Source organism: Melopsittacus undulatus, chromosome 4, assembly GCF_012275295.1.
Source record: "Melopsittacus undulatus isolate bMelUnd1 chromosome 4, bMelUnd1.mat.Z, whole genome shotgun sequence".
Taxonomy (NCBI): Eukaryota; Metazoa; Chordata; class Aves; order Psittaciformes; family Psittaculidae; genus Melopsittacus; species Melopsittacus undulatus.
In genome coordinates, this window is record NC_047530.1 from 89,161,481 (window position 1) to 89,178,144 (window position 16,664).

At 47.7% G+C, this 16,664-nt stretch overlaps 2 protein-coding genes across 4 annotated transcripts in view; one reads left to right on the plus strand and one right to left on the minus strand.

Moving 5' to 3' along the window:
• USP37 (ubiquitin specific peptidase 37) overlaps positions 1 to 2,460 on the minus strand; it is a 36,506-nt gene extending 34,046 nt beyond the window's left edge. The window contains exons 1-2 of one of the 2 annotated variants that reach the window (XM_034061966.1): positions 2,415 to 2,460; positions 1,581 to 1,736 (exon numbers count right to left, since the gene is read on the minus strand). In XM_034061966.1, coding sequence (XP_033917857.1) covers positions 1,581 to 1,685 — 105 coding nt within the window. In that variant the 5' untranslated portion in view covers positions 1,686 to 1,736; positions 2,415 to 2,460. Of the gene's footprint in view, positions 1 to 1,529; positions 1,737 to 2,414 lie in introns of both variants that reach the window. The other variant, XM_034061965.1, reaches the window with a different exon arrangement.
• A 201-nt stretch (positions 2,461 to 2,661) lies between these two features.
• CNOT9 (CCR4-NOT transcription complex subunit 9) lies at positions 2,662 to 16,322 on the plus strand. 2 transcript variants are annotated; one of them, XM_031053248.2, is made up of 8 exons: positions 2,662 to 2,832; positions 6,890 to 7,069; positions 8,149 to 8,264; positions 9,513 to 9,622; positions 10,401 to 10,510; positions 11,306 to 11,404; positions 13,884 to 13,975; positions 14,669 to 16,322. In XM_031053248.2, the coding sequence occupies exons 1-8, from the start codon at positions 2,809 to 2,811 to the stop codon at positions 14,841 to 14,843; spliced, it is 906 nt and encodes a 301-aa protein (XP_030909108.1). In that variant the 5' UTR covers positions 2,662 to 2,808; the 3' UTR covers positions 14,844 to 16,322. The 2 variants fall into 2 exon arrangements, with proteins under 2 accessions (XP_030909108.1, XP_005153895.1); XM_005153838.3 differs by having other exon boundaries at positions 2,666 to 2,832; positions 14,675 to 15,047.
• Positions 16,323 to 16,664: the final 342 nt, after the last annotated feature.

A 16,664-nucleotide genomic window follows, 5' to 3' on the forward strand; every position in this document is an offset into this window, starting at 1 on the left:
GGGCAGGCATCTCTCCCTGCCTGCTGCTCACCTCACCAACACTCTTGTGCCACTGTCTGTGTTGCTTCAGAATGAACAGGACCAGAAAATAGATCCTCCTGAAAAATAACCACCATCCAAACAAAAATATTTGTCCTAAAGGTGCGGAATTTCCTCCTCCTCTGCTGCAGTCCTATCTGCATAGCGCATATCACCCCCTACATCAGATCCCATATTTGGTTCTTTCCCTGAATGAATTCACATGAAAACCCTCCACTGAGCTCACAGAGAAATCTGATGAGTGGCAGAGCCAGCAGACACAAGAGGCTGGAAGCAAAGCCTGCCCCTTAAGGCCATGGTTAGTTGTTCTGTAGGCTCATCCTCCCCATGGAATCACCCTTCGAGTCACTGTCACACCACATGAATGTTCATCCAGACAGAAAGCAGTGCAAGAGAACAAGAACCCCCCCCAAAGGTAAGAGACCTATGAGACTCTTCTCAGAAGCAACATGGTCCAACACTGGATTAAATCAAACATGCAGTCACAGCATCGTGTCTCAGAAGGCAGATGGCTGAAGTCCACAGTAAGAGAAGGAACTATCCACTGCTAATGATTTTCTCACCCCTTGATCTGAAGGCAACTCATGTTCTTTGCTACAATATTTCAGCACACAAAGGCACCAAAACCTGATCTTTCAAAAATAAAGTGAACTTTTCTTTTACCAAGTCCACACACAGAAACAAAAAGCTCAAGGAACGGTTTGGGGAACACCACTCAGGAAGAACTGAAGCACGAAAAAGCAGAAGCCAACACTTGGATTAGTTTAGGTTGTTACAAAGTTGCTAAATAAGATTGGATTTTTTTTTCCTTTCTAACTACTTTTATATCCCCTAAATATTTTTATATCAGATAGAAATTTCTTCCAGAAAAATACTCCTTTACATTCTTTTGATTTGGGACACTCCACATAAAGGAAGACTGAGCTAAAACCAAGGACAGAATGAAAGGCAAAATAAGGCAGTTTAGGCTGAATATTGCATAAAAATCTTTAACAGTGATGCTCATCAGTCCCCCAGTGAGGGAACCCCACTGCCTGGAATATTTAAAACCTAAAACTGTACCAACTGGTGTGGAGCCCTCTTGTTTCAACAATTGGAAGGCTACAAGTGTGCTAGCACCGTTACACTTCAGGTGGGAAACCTGCTAATACAAAGTGTCCAGGATCTGCACCTCTACATTCTTCAAATGAATTGGTAACAGAGGGGTTACCTGAGCCACAAGGCTACATATGTACTTTGCTAACTTTTCTCTGCTTTTTGGTTCTTCCCATTCAGTGATATCTGGATGCCGACCTTGACAGATCCTTTAACAATACACGTGAATAATTTACAGGAGAGTTATACAAAGGAATTAGTGTTCAGGAAATTAAGAATAAGAACAGTGACAGAAGGAAGCTTTCCGGACACTGAATAGCCTTGAAGAGGACAGCTGTTCACAAAGAAGCACAATCCATGCACTGCTCAAACAAAAGCCTTAATATCTAGTGTACCTGAAACGTCTTTGGACTCCCTCCAACATTGTAGTGAACCACCAGACTCACTTTGTTGTCCTTCTCCACAATTTCAAAGCTCCCTTCTTTCCATTTTGTAATCCCAGTCTGCATGCTGCGCATCCGGACAGGTCCGTGCACCTTTAGCAGAGCCATGCTTTCTCAGGGAAAAGAGCTAAGAGGAGTGAGCTACTCCACCTTAAAGACCTATTCAGAAGGAGAAGTTTATAACTAAGCAGGCCAGATAACCTCTGCAGGAAGATGTAAGTGTAGCTTAAGTTTCTGTTGAAGTTCGGGAGAACTACTTTGCTGGTGTTTATAAACACAGTGAAAGGGAGTTAAAAGCAAAGGAAACTTGGATTAATCAATTCTGTCCCCACCAGCGCAGCAACGCGCCGATTTACCACTGCTAGAAAGCAAGCAGACTCAATCCAGACACAGAAACCCTTACGAACCCTTGAAGTAACTTCAACAGAACTTAGGGAAAGGAAAAAAGTGACCGAGAGAGTTTGTACAGAGACGGAAACGAAAGTTTCGCGGAAGCCCGAGAGAGAAAGCGCGCTCGTTTCTGTCGGGACGTGAGGGTGGGCCCGACCGGGGGTCCTCGGAGCCCTCCTGGGCTGCCGGCCCCCCACCGGCACTCCATGCAGAGTTCCGAGGAGCACCCCCGCTCCCGATCAGCACGGCGGGGGTGTTCTAAAGTCAAACAGGAATATCTGAATGAAGCGGCCCCTGCGCCCCACCGCCGAGGCTCCGTCCCCCCCACGCTCCCTGGGTCCGAGCCCCGCCGCGCCGCCCCATGTGGGCCCGGGCCGCGCCGCTGTGAGGGAGGGGAAGGCACACTGCTGCCGCGGGGGGGGGGGGGGGGGGGCAGAGCCCCGGTACCTGCGTCCCGGCGCCGCTGGGTCCGGGCCTGGGGGGGAGGGGGAAGGGGGGGAACGGCGGCGGATGGCGGGAACTGGCCAGCAGCGCCAAAATGCCGCACGACGCACGCTCGCGCGCGCCCGCTCACGTCACCGCGGAGGCGACGCCCTTCCCGGCACACCCCGCGACAGCCCACCTGCCTGCCCTCTACGCATGCGCCCCAGAGGTCCGCTTGGGTTTCCCCCGCCGGCAGGGAGCCGCGCCGCTCTGCTGGTGCTCTGGCGCATGCGTGCAGCGTTCTCTGTTCGCCCCATCCCAGCATCCGTTGCGGTGGGGTGAGGGGTCGTGGTAGGCCTAGGCCTATGGCGGCGGTCTCCTGAGCCGGGCCTGGAGGCACAGTAGCAGCGCACCCACCATGCACAGCTTGGCTACGGCTGCGGTGAGGCGGGGCTGGGGCGGTGGAGTGGAGGGGGTTGGGGCGCGGGCGGCCGGGGCGGCGGGCCCCTGCCGGAGCGGGAGGCGCTGAGTGCGCGCGTTTGTGCTGCAGCCGCTGTCCCGGGGCTCCTCGGCGCCTCCCTGGGCCGGCTGTGCCTTGCTGTGCCTTGCTGTGCCTTGCTGTGCCTTGCTGTGCCTTGCTGTGCCTTGCTGTGCTGCTCGTGGGGATGAGGGAGCTCGGTCAGGGGGCAGGAGGGCATCTCTGGCGGGTGTTCCGTCTGTGCTCCTCCCGCCGGGTCTGTGGCACGTCGGGGTTGAAGCCCCTATCTCCTTGTGCTTGGACGCTGTCCGCCCCGCCAGAGCCCCTGCTCTGTCCTCGGGGAGCTGTTTTACTTTGTGAGTGAAAAGAGGAAATAGCGAGAGGCTCTGCAGGGAAGCAGAAAGGGGGAGGGAAGGCAGAGGCTGCTCATTCCTACTCCCTCTTTTACCCAATACCTTGCAGTGCTGATAGTCACTTTGGCCTGGTTGGGCTCAGAAATGGAAGCTGAGTTTAAACGATGTGGTTATTGCATTTTATTCCCCGTTTGAGGAGGCTGGTGGTTTTGTTTTCACTTCTCCAAATGCATGTTCGTTGTGTGTGTAAGAATTGCAAGGGTTGGTTGAGTTTCTGGTGCATATTGGGTTTGAGAGGTGTCTTGCAAGGCCAGCAGTTAGAGCTCTTTTCAGGTTAATTTAGTTGAAGGTTTGCATGGACTAACAAACAAACAGGATTGAGTAAAGTACTTGCAAGCAGGACTTGAGAGGACTTTTTGAGTTTTCCCACTTCGGGTGCTTGTGACTTGAAAGCTGGCGAATACTTCTGATTTAAAGTGTCAATTTCTAGAGCATAGTGAGGTATGTGAGATCATAGTGAGCTCTATCAATCAGCATTTACATTTTTCTAGTCATATAGCTCCTAAGAACTTGTCAAAATGCGTGACTCACTCTTGTATCTCCCATTAATCCTCTGTGTCCTAGTCATCTCTCTATAAAAGGATATTTCTTTGTTAAGACCATTTTAACAACTTCAGGAATAGAAATCAAATTTAATTTGGACTCCTCTGAATGTATATTTAATTTATACATAGCTCATGCCACGTGGTAGTTCTGTATTGAAATGTTTCCTACCGCAGTTGCTTGGTATACTTAGACTAAAAGTGACAGGGAAGGGTCTTTGGCTCTGGAGATGTGCTTAGGAGCTGTGGTGAATAGGAGGGTCATGAATTGCCTCAGGAATTCCTTTTAAGTGATCTCTATCATGCTAAAGCTATGTAAGCCAGAGCACTGGTGAAGCTGGTGGCAGAGCTGACACTTCGATTCCAGCGCATAAGACTGTGTAATATGCTAGAGGCTTGAAAACAGGCTCAAAGCAATAAATGCAGCTGTAACTAGTAGTAAAGAGTTTGAAAGCCCAACTCAAATCAGCTAAATCACAGCTATTGGAGTTCAAAGTTCATTTTGGTGGTTTTGAGTTGGTAACCTATCAAAATACTTTAAAAATCACATGTATCCAGTTAATCAACATTCTTCTTTGTTTGACCTGCACTTTTACCAGTGTGCCTCACAGCAACTGCTCAATTAGGAAAAGAGAGCCAGTTGCCTAAATCCAGTTCATTATGTAATTGTTGGAGGTGCAGTTGGGCTTGGCTGTTGAAGGTCATGCTCTTTCTTCTGAGGAGGGCCTTTCCTGGTGCAGAGGTGGCCAGTTTGTGCTGTGATGAGACACTCTTGGGAACTTTTGCTTTGCCTGAATGCAAAACAGAATCTGCTTGGCAGGGTTCTGTCTTGGAGCTTGCAGGATTTGTATGTAAACCTCGAGGCTCTCCCAAATTTTAGGTTTCAGAAGGAGAAAGAGGAACAGCAATAAAGGAGCAAATCAGGGGAAAAAAAAGTCTTTCAATTTAAACTGAGATGAACAACTGTAGAGCCTGTGAAAGACAGTTGGTTCTGGCTAAGACAGATGCTGGACATCATAAACTTAATTGTGTGGAAAATGTACTTAGTGCTCTTTAGGGAGCACAAGCACATGATTGTGCTTTTAAAGGGTCAATGTATTTAAGCTTACAGGAACTGAAACTTCAGTGAGTCTAGAAAAATAGATGGAAGCTTTAGATAACAGGATTATAACAACATTATTGCTTCACTGCTTGTCACTACCATCCCAAATAAAAACAAATGAGCTCTGTTCATCCTCCCTCTCTTTCTGAGCTACAGTGTCAGCATTGCCATTGAATTGCACTCCCAGCTGTAACTGCAATGCATTTGTCAGGATTACTAATTTAGTACGAGGTCCTGGAAAAAATACAAATAAAAATGAGTAGACAAGAGGAAAAAGAGAACAAGGAAAGATGAAGAGCTATAAAGGTATATGAGTCCTTGAGTATAGGAAGTGGTAATAGTGCATTGGCTTATGTATAAACATTTAAGTTAATGGGGTGGAAGTTGGTAGGGGAGAGAGAAATCCCACAGCTGGGAAAGCCTCTCTTTGGATATGACTATGGATGCAATATGTGGATTAATGGAGGAGGAAAACCTTTGCAGTAGAAAGAAAAAGTTCTGGAGGTGTCTGCCAAAAGTTCACCCCTCCTGCAGCTCTGCGCCTGCCTCTGCCATATGGCTTCAGGTTTGGTTCCAGCCACTTCCAATTCCTGAACTCCTTTGTATTCAGTGCCTGGGTGATGAGCTGCTTAATAGCAGCGCTGCTGTCAGTGCTGTCAGGCACTGTTCACATGTGTTGTGGGCAGCACAATAAGAGTTTCAGCCTGGGTTTGATATAAAACCAAACGCAGTCCATTTGCTGTTCCCAGATGTGGCTGCTGTACACAGCTGTGGAGATGCTGAATTGGCTGTGTGCTAGCAAGCTTGGGAGCAGCAGTGTACAGACAGGGCTGTGCTTTACTTGAGTAGTAAATACCACAGCAGAATGTTTGAATAGATTTTGAGCTGGCTTTTGGAAGTGTTTGCACAGGAGGTTTTCTAATGCTGATGTTTATCTTCCTCTAATTTTTGTACCTCAATCACCAAGCTGTTTACTTAGGAAGCCTGCTGAGCATTTGTTTGCACCTTGAGTGCTTGTTGTGCCAGCAGAGCAATGAGGCAAATTTCACTGAAAGCCTTGTGCCTTTCCACAGAAACCAAGCTACAATCCCACAGTCCCTGTTTCTTTTCCTTTCTTTCTCAGCCCTCCCTCGTTTTTTTGGCTTGAAAGCTTGTTGGCCTTGGTGCTGTTCTTTCCCTGGTGCTCCAAGAAAGGCAGACGAGAAATCCTTTATTTCACTCAAGTAGTAGAAAATGTGCCTTGACTATGAACACAGGTCTGCCCTTCTCTGGGTATATCTGGAACAGGAATTTTGCATAAAATCAGCCTTGGAAAAATCCCTCTTACCTCCATGCATGTAGACAAGATACATGGGATGAATATGAGACATCTCTGGCAGAAGGTGTCTCTGGCTGTGAGCAGTGTCGTGCTGATGCTGGAGAAGTGATGGTTTTTATAGTGTTTGTATGAATGTTTTTCTCACATATGTTGGTTGAATCCCGTTGGCAATTTCTAATGCCATGGATGTTTTTGAGAGAAAAAAGTAGCATTTGCCTTACTTTGAATTTGTGTAAGTGTGCAGTTGAAACGCAAAATGAGTGTGTGTCAAGTGCAGGTGAAGCAAACGATAGCTGGCTGAAGTGTGTGTGATCTCCCCAAGAGCTCCGCTGGCACAGACAGGCAGCAGCATGACTCTCTTACATTGCTGAATGAAGTTACAAGGTACAACCTGACAAGTGGTTTAAAAGAGACTGTCATAATGAGCCAGGCCAGAAAGTAAAACCTTTGTTTCCAAGAGGAGAAATAATAAGACTAGTTGAAGGAATGGATCCATATCCAGAGCATCTTAATGCAGCTTTAGTTACTCCCTCCTGCAGTCAGGAGAATTTTGAGCCTTTTTTTGTTTATCTGCCAGGTTGTGATAAGAGTTCAGCTGAGACTTGGGTAAAATATTTGGACTGATGTTTTCTTGTCTCCTTCCCAGCCTGTGCCAACAGCGCTGGCTCAGGTTGACCGTGAGAAGATCTACCAGTGGATCAATGAGCTTTCCAGCCCTGAGACACGAGAGAATGCACTGCTGGAGCTGAGCAAAAAGCGTGAGTCTGTGCCTGACCTTGCCCCAATGCTGTGGCACTCCTTTGGTACCATCGCAGCTCTCCTTCAGGTGGGTAAGACTGATGGTGTCTTTATTCCCTGGCGCAGCACTGGCACACTGCAGAGCTTGCGCGTCCATAGGGGAGGCACCTGTGAGGCCCCTTATTGCCATTGCTGGGAGAATGATGCATGTTGGATCATGTGGTAAGGGAGCAGATGTGAGCCCATTTGCCATTAATCATCACCAGTGAGACTGTGTGTGCAGAGACTGCATGATTTCTAGTTAAACAGCTTACATAGTAGGAAGGGGAACAGGCAAGTTCTTGGGTGTATGAGCTTCCTGTGGACCATGTTCTGCTCATTTTCATACCATGTCATAGGAGAGCCACAACAGTCTTACTAAAATCTCTGATTTGGTTTGTTCTGCATGAGCCTGAGCACTTCCTGGGCAGAAGGTTGCCCCTGCAGGGAGCTTGCTGGAAGGGCAGCAGGGGAATGCTGCTCGCTGCCCCAGAGATCCTTGCAAGGGTCTCTTGAAACTGAATGGCTCAGTTTATCTTTGGGCAAACTGCTCTGCAGCTGATGACTGGCTGTCTCTTAGTGCCAATCTAGTAATTTCTTTCAAAGAAGGAAAGAAAATGAGTGCAGCATTGGCAATGTCAAACTGCTCTCGGAGTGCCCCTGAAACAAGTGAGGAAAATTAGAAGGGAGCTATAGTTGGAAGCAGGCAGATTTCTGAACTGGATTTCTCACAATCAGCTGCTTCTCCTGCTTTGAGTTAGAAGAGTATCAACAGTTACAATATGAATGGAGTGGGTGTGTTCTGCCTCTAGGCACAGGAGCAATATTCCTCTTCGATCTGGAAGTTCAAAACAAAGCAGTTCCTACACTAGTAAAGAGCCAGGAAATCAAATTAACCATATTTTGCTGAAATTAAGGTTTGATGGCGTTCCTGTGACTTGTCAAATACATTCTGACCCAGCTCTGCCCTTGCCTGGGGAGCATGGTAGCTGCCGTGTAACTTCAAAGTGATGTGTGGTAAAAGCAGACTATTATCTCCTGTTGCCTTAGCTCCTTGCTGGGCAAGTGCTTTGGTGCAGCTTTCTGATGCTTTTCTGCCGTAACTTTTCTTCATCTATTAATTTTTAGGAAATTGTAAATATTTATCCATCAATCAACCCTCCAACTCTGACAGCTCATCAGTCCAACAGAGTCTGCAATGCTTTAGCTCTGCTGCAGTGTGTTGCATCACATCCTGAAACAAGGTAAATATTTCCAAGTGCATGAGTTCTCTGAGGTGTTGATGCTGACAGCTCAGCCTGTCTGTCTGACTCCAAAAGCACGTCAGCTCCTTTCTTCTTTTTTACCAGGAGAAGGAGAACAGGGGACAGAGCTAAAAGATATAGACAGTTGCCTTCCACTTTCACTTGTTTGCACGAATTATCAAGATGACAGCTTTATGCTGATTCTAAGTGCATTGCATTCCCTGGATAATCCTTAGATCCTGAAATTTCCAAAATGCTGGGTTGTAGCAGATCCTGGGAGCTCAGAGATAAGGGTGCCTTTGTGCTGAGTGCTGTTTTCAAGATCCTTGTTTTAATAAGTTTACAGTTATTTAGAACAGCAGCTTACAGTTACTTAGACCATCTGTCCAGAGTGTTGAATGAGCAGGACTGTCCTTCCCAGAGACCATGTGTAGTAAGGGAGTAATAGCAGAGCCATGTCTGGAGTCCTCAGCCAGTGCCTGACTTAAGGTTTTCTCAATCTGTGTCCAGCCCATGTTAGCAGGGAAAAAAAATTATACTGGTTCAGAGATCCATGACCTCATGCTTCTGTTCCTGCTGAGAAGGAAGCACTGCATAGCTGAAGCTGTTTCTCAGCTGCTGCAAAGTAGTCTTGAATAACAATCTTCCATGAGATGATATCCAAATAAATTTAGACTGCACGCCTTTACATTTAAAGTTTGAAAAATGAAAATAGAGGAAGAATGTTGGATGATTGTGCAAGAGAGGCTGCCTCTGGTAGCAGAGCAAGCTTCAGGTTTTGCCCGTAGTCAGAAGGCAGTATGAGGACTCTTGGGGAAAGATGTCTGTGCACATTTAAACTGTGTTAGTGCCTAGGTATCAGCTAGTCCGGATCACTGCTATGCAAAGGCTTTGTGCATGCATTGGGGCTGACTGTCTCTGCTCATGGGAGCCAGTAAGGTGAAATGCAACAGTAAATGTACAAAGCAGAGGGTCTGGGTGGCAGGAAGAAGTAATAAAAATGACAGGATGTGCTCTGTTCCTGGTCAGCTGGAAGCAGTGTTGCATGTAATTGACAGTTCAGATGTTAGGTTTTGTGCTGCACCCAGTGCAGAATTTACTTCATACCTTCCCATCAGAGAACAACCTGTTACAGCAGCAGCACTGATGTTTGTCAGGAATAATCTGAGGCTCTGCATGGCAGTGCTGGATTGTTAGCTCACTTTGTTTTCCTTGTGTCTCATGTTGGGTGCTCTCCCTTTCCAACAGGTCAGCTTTTCTGGCAGCTCATATCCCTCTCTTCCTGTACCCCTTTCTACATACAGTGAGTAAGACACGTCCATTTGAGTACCTGCGGCTCACGAGCCTTGGTGTGATTGGTAAGCAGCCAGACTAGTGCTGGAGCACTAGTTTCTTACCAGGTTGGATGCAGTTCAGGCTGTGGGTATGGACATCTGCACATGTCTGTCTCTTTTGGGATCCTCCGAGTCATGTAGTATTAACAGAAAGACCTGCTCCTTTCTCATCAGTTGTGGAGACACAGAAAGGTTCCTCCTTCTGTGTAGGAACTGGGCTTCTCCCTAGTAGGAAAACAGTGGTCTGGATGCATTGCCAGAAATACGTTCCTCGTGAATACAAGCACATGCAGGCTTCTTGTGCCTTCACCCTCAGCCCAGCCAGCTACGCAGCCACTGGAATGGGTGGGCACAGAGTGAGCTTTCTTTGGTTATTTGTCATTTATTGATTTGGGTGTATTTGGCCTGTCTTCCCCTTAGTGTGTTGTTTGTTGTTGGGTTTTTTCTGCCCAAAACATTTATCTCTCAGTGCGTAAAGTAAGAGGGTCTTAAAATCCATTTCTTCTTCCCAGAGATGGCTGTGGGTGGCGTGATCCTCTTGTGTTTGTGTCACCACTGGGGGACAGCCAAGGATGCTTTCTGAAAAACAAACAAGCTCTAAACTCAGCTTGATTACTTTTATGCTGCCAGTGATTTCTTCTCCAGCCACATGCTGCAACACATTTAGGCTGACAGTTGCTCAGCTTGCTATTCAGATTTACTGATTCCTGGGGAGGACGCAGCACAGGCTGCCTTTGAAAGGTGAGATTTTTTTGGAAACAATTTCTAGTTTATTGATTTGGGGGTTTGTTTTTCTCTCCAGGGGCCTTGGTGAAAACTGATGAACAAGAAGTGATAAACTTTTTATTGACAACAGAAATTATCCCCCTGTGCTTGCGCATTATGGAATCTGGCAGTGAACTCTCCAAAACGGTACCTACTCTTTTTGTGTTAATTAAGATTTGTTGTTTATCTCTGACTGACCAGGCAGCCAGTAACCTGCAGAGTTGGCTTGTGTCCTCTTGCAAATGTTGAGGCAACTCTGGGTGCAGTTTTTACCTCCTCAAAAAACCAAACCAAAATGACCAAACTAAACTGGAGTTCCTGAGCTCAGTAGTTTGGCTGGGAAACATTTGGCAGCTTTCAACACCCGTTCCCTCCGTTGCAGCCCTGAGGAGTAGCTGTTAGGCTGCTTTTCCTCCTGAGTTCAGATCTGTGGTTAGGCTGCTCCGATGACCAAAGTACGCTGGCCAAAGGTTTTAGCCTATGTGTGCTTCTCTGATGAAGCCTGCAGACATAGCTGCCTGAGGTTCTTCCAGGAAGGCATGTGTCTCATGATGAATCAGTAATGCTTAAGATGAGAACTGAAATCAGCTTGCAGGGCCAAGGGGCAGATCCTTCTGCTTCTTGCTCTGTGATCAGAGTAGTGTGGCTGTAATCCCAAAGCTATCCTCAGCAGCCTGGTAGTAGTTGCTGATTTACGCAACCCACATCCAGTTGACTTATAAATGCTGCTTTGTATCCATCTCTTTAGCCAGAGATGCCAAACATCATGTAGTGTCCTGTATTTTCGTTGGCTTTAAACTTTCACTGAGTAAAGCATTTGCTGCCTGCTCAGTGGCCTTTCAGCTCTGAGCCTGCCTTGAAAAGAACACAACACAAAGGGTGTCCTTTTCAGGACAGGTAAGTTGTCTGTATGCTTTCTGTTCTGCTTTCTTCCCATTCTAGGTTGCTACGTTTATTCTTCAGAAAATCCTCCTGGATGACACAGGGCTGGCATATATCTGTCAGACTTATGAGCGGTTTTCCCATGTTGCCATGATACTGGTAAGATTATTTGTTTTAAAATATTTGGTTTGCATTTAAAAAAAAAAAAGAAGATGCTCTAGCAGCCAGCTTCTTCCCCAGCTACTTCACTGCTCTCTGGCTGGAGCAGAAGATGAGGGAGGCAAAGGGATCTTGGGCTTACTGCTTTTGACACTATAGCTCTCCGCTTCTGCATTTCCTTTGTGTATCTCTGGTTTGTGTGCCAAGAGAACACATTAGCTGTAATATACCAAGTCCCCAAGATAAACTGAGTAAACATCTCGAGAAGAAAAGGAGTTTTTGGGGTTGTTGGTTGGATGTGAATTATTTATGTAAGAATGACCACACAGCTCAGACCATAAATCCATTTCTCATCTCTGTCTCCCACAGCAGAGCAGCAGGTTGAGTGAAGGAGTAAAAGCAGGGCCAACATATATGATACTTGCCCTTGTAACAGTCCTGCAGCTGCAGCTATTTTTACCTTTGAATTTCTGGGGCCGGTTGTGGGTTTTCTATGCAGTAACCCACAGTGTTTGTCCTATCCTCCCCTTGAACCGATGGAAACTTTTTGCTTCCACTGTGTCCTTTCCCAAGCTGTTTCATGGGTTTTCTGTTTGCTTTCTGGAAGGCCAACCTCCTTTTTTTTTTTTTCTCTTTTAACTTGAGCCTTACTAGCTTCTGCTTATGATTCTAATTCTTGTCTTGGAAAGCTGAGAGAACAGCCTATTTTTGCCAGTTCCCTGTCCTCTGTGAAGGAGAAGCTTGGGTACTCATAATTGTTCATCCAGGAGTAATAGCCCCAGCTTGAGCTTTATTATCTTTGAGCTTGCCAAGGGGAATGCATGTCTGCCCTGGAATGGCTATTGTCCTGATTTTGTGTTTGATTTGTTGGTTGTTTGCTTTTTAAATATCAGTCTCAGGAGAAGAAAATGCAGCATTAAGTTAAGCACTTTGCAGTGCTGGTTCTGTGCCTAAATGTTAATGCTTTCATTTGAAGTATTTGTTTGTCTGTTTCCCAGTTGTAAAGAAAGTGTTTCCTCCTAATTCAAACAGCAAAACATGAATGATTGGGAGTGGATGTCCATAATGTCCAATGGGATATGATTTTTGCGTTCGAGAAAAGGATTGCTGTGATGAAAGTATTGTCTGACTTGGGGGCAAAATGGAGGATGAAATTAGAAATGCTGGGGTAGGGAAGGCCAAGGAAGAATCCATGGCTAGGAATGGCAGAAAGAGAGAAGGATGTGAGCACATAAAGCTGTGTTAGCATGGAAGAAGTCCTCACTGTGGGATAATCCCACCATTGGGTGAAGCACTGGCACCATTAATATTCCACAGTGCTCTGGAGGAAGATTAAAATGTTCATAGACATTTCTCTTCTCTATTTAAAAAATCAGGATAGTGTACTCCTGTCTCATGAGGGTGATGAGTTACATCCTTGTCTGCTGATAATAGAGTAAGATGTTACACAAGTATTAGATGCTTTTAGAAGACGAAGTTAGCATTTTCCATCCAGGAGCTGCGTGAAGAACTCTTGGACTTGTTGTTCTTTATTTAGAAGAAATATTGGTATCCTGGGGAATTGCTGAGAGCAGGAAGCTTGCAAAAGGGCAGATGAGGGGGACCTGCTAATTGCCCACTGCCTAAATACCCCAATACAGGTGAATGTGGCTAATGAGGGAGATTGTTAGTGCCAGCCAAAGTGGTTTTACAGGAAAAAAAAACCTCACTGGGCAGATCTGATTGATTCCTGGACATGTGGAAGCAGATTGTTCCAAGTCCTTCAGAGCAGGCATGTGAAGGCATGAGCAGTGTTCTCTAGGCTGGGTGTGTTCAAAGGTGCAACCATGTGCAAAGACCTAGGTAGTGTGAGACATGAGGGCTGGGCTGGGGACATCTACCCTGGTCTTGCTTCCTACTAATGGGTTAATGAGGGATGTAGCAGAGTACAACTGTTGGGTGGGTAAGATCAGATGTGGATCTTACTATACATGGTGTAGATGAGCCTAGTCCTTGGGCATGGCTTCCCAGGCTGCTGGTAATGTTTTAAAAGGGTGTTGAAATGAAGGTAGCACAGATGAGAACAGGGAGTGTTGCAGACCTTGGGAACACATCTCATGGGGTGACTCAGCCTGAGCTTATCAAAGCATCTGGATTACTTTTACCTTCCTCCACAAGGGGGAAGCCCCAGGTTCCCTTTAATGTAGCAGATCGTTGGACCACTAAGCAGTCCTGGGGAGGTGAAAAGCAAAGAGCGATGAGACAAGCTTTCCCTGAGATGCTGGGAGAAACTGTTCCAAGCCATGGCTAGCTGCTTCACTCAAAGGCATCTTGGCAAGCAAAGCACTGGGCTCCATATGGGGTATTAAGCTGAGAGGCAATAGGCTGTAATGCTGGGAAAACCAGAGTGAGTGATTTAATGGTCTTCCCCATTCTCTGCTGATTGTGAAGCTGTTCGTAAAAAGACTTTTAACTGGTGGCACTGGCCTCTGTCAAACAGGGTAAAATGGTCCTGCAGCTGTCCAAGGAGCCATCGGCACGACTACTGAAACATGTTGTCCGCTGCTACCTTCGCCTTTCTGATAACCCCAGGTAAACATTTTAGGAGTTTGGGTAGGGTCTTCTCCCACTCCCTGGGAAGTGCAGTTCTTCTCCATGGTGCCCACTCAGGGAGAGTCATGGTTCCCATCGGTCCTTATGTCAGCCTTCAGCTTGGTGTGAAAAAGGGGTGGGTTTTTTGGTTTATTTGGGTTTTGGGTTCTGTATTGCTAGTCTCGGGAGCTTTTATGGTACATGGAAGAAACTGTTTGGGGCTTCTGCAGGTTCAAGCTATGCAGGTTACGAACTGCCTGAGCTCAAATGTAGCTTGAATGAGATATGAGGGAGGGACTGGGCTGGAAGGTGCACTGTGCTCTCCCTCTTCTGCACTGTGGGGGCTGTTAGCAGTAGTAGCCAGTCGTTCAAATTCAGTTGAGTGAATACAGGTTACCTTCTTGCCCAGAGCCACTGGGTATGTATTTGTTGGCTTGGCCTCTCTTAGCATCACATTGCTCTTGACTGATGGATATCAGGACACAGGGGTTGGCTCAGTGGGGTCAGTGTGTGGGGTGGGAGCTGTGCTGGCTGGCTGAGCACCACGTCCTGTGGTGGTGGTGCTGCTTGGTGCTTTCCTCAGCTGGCCCTGCCAGGGAGACCCTCAGGCAAAGGAGCATGGTGTCCCCAGTGGGGTTTGTTCCCCTCTTGCCCCTGTGAGTTTATTTGTTGGGCCCCGTTTCTTGTCTCTTGATGTAGGGCACGTGAAGCACTCAGGCAGTGCCTTCCTGACCAACTGAAGGACACCACCTTCGCCCAGGTCCTGAAGGATGACACCACCACCAAACGCTGGCTGGCTCAGCTTGTCAAGAACCTGCAGGAGGGTCAAGTCACTGACCCACGAGGGATCCCGCTTCCTCCGCAATGACTGCTGGGGGAGGTGGGGGACCGAAGAAGAAACAGCTCAGGTTTAGAAAGAACCAGGCACAGGTGACCTCTTCTGCAACAAAGCAGGCGTGCCAGCTGGCTGCTGGCCTGTCGGACCATCCCACCCAGCCAAAGGGCTGCTCTGTAGTGGCGCAGCACACTTCCGGGGATCGCAACACCAGCAAATGCTGATGCTACAGCTTCAGAAACCAAGAAACAAATCAATTGAAACTCATCTGTAAGGATCCCTGCCTCCCCGGGAGGCTTGGCTGGCATCTCTCCCCCCACTGCCAGGCAGGGGGTAGCGCAGATGTCTACTTTCAGCTAGCTCAGCCTACACCCAAGTGGTGTGTGTGACGTAGGGGTGCGCGCCACGTCCCTCCAGGTCTTGTCACTTCTTGTTTACACATCTGTTTAGATGAGTGAGCTGAATAAAAGCTGATACAGTTGTTCCGTTCCCTCTTAAGACTGCTACTTGGCTGCAGGTAGCCCAGGAACAGCTTTCTTCCCTGCCAGCACATCCTTGCTCCTGGCTCTGCACTCAGCTGGTACAGTGAGCTTCTCCTTTCCTTTGGTGTGGAGGCAGTGGCTGGAGTCAGGGCACCACAGTTGCTCATCCCAGGAGGAGGGGTGGATTACTCGCGCATCATAAACTTGCTGCCCAGGGCTCTAGGGAAGAAGACAGCATGACTGTGGTGCTTGTGCTGTAAATAGTACGCTCCTGCAGCTAACCAGCAGCCAAGGGCTGATGTCTGCAGGCCTCCTACCTAGCTCTTGCCCAGCTGGGCTGCTGTCTGGCTTGTGAAATGGAGCCCAGCGTAGGGAACCTGACTTGTGGCTGGTAAGCTGGTGAACCCCTGCCACAGGGAGCAACATCCTGCAGGCTGCAGGTATGCAGCTTCTATGCCAGGTGCCTGTCAGTCATGCTCCCCTCCCTTTCCCCCCTCCTGCAGTTCCTCTGCCAGCCGGGTGCATCCATTTCAGCTTTCAAACCTGCCCTGGCATCTGCCTTGTCCCCACCACAATAGAACTGGACCAGCAGCTGTGTATCTGCCTTCCCTGCGCTGAGGGCTTGGTTCGGCTGCGGTTGGGCTCTCAGAAGCAGCTAAAGAGCTCCTGGGCTCTGCTGCAGCAGAGCCTGTTTTGGCTGCAGGCGAGCCTGGGCAGTTACTTGATTTCTCCCCCCTCTGCCAGTAGCCCATTTTGCTGATCATCTGTGGTGTTATGCCAACACTGTCTTAAATCCCATCTCCTTTCCCTCCTCCCTTCACAGCCTTGCATAACAAGGGCAGAGCACGGCCTCTTCCTTACCCCTGGGGTCTCGTTTTATAATCCTTGACTTCTTTTTCCCTTCCCTCCACCCTGACCTTGACAGGGTGTGAAAATGCTTCTGTTCCGTGGTTTTGGGGTTTCATTTTGTTTTGTTTCGTTTCTTTTCTAAATTCGGATTAATAAATAATAAAACCCCAGCTAGCACAAATTGCTCCTGGTCTGGTCTCTTGGGGAGGGCAAGCAGTGAAGGGGGAGATTTATTGCAGGCGGGGAAAGGAGGGGGCTGTGCCAGCTTGGGGATGTGATATGGGGAGAGTGCATGCCTTCCTGGCAGGAGCTGGCTGCATTCCTGTGGCACTCCATCTCTGCTGGAGCAGGTAATGAGAAGAGGTTCTGGGGAGGACTTGCTGCTCCCTCTTGATTTGCAGTATGGGTGCAAGTGCTGCCACACTCTCCTGGGGTCCAGGTCCGTTAAGGCATCGGCCACCTGAGGTTTGGTCCTTGTCGTGCAGCCTTTGCACCTAGCTCAGCCTGCCTCAGGGTGCTTGTA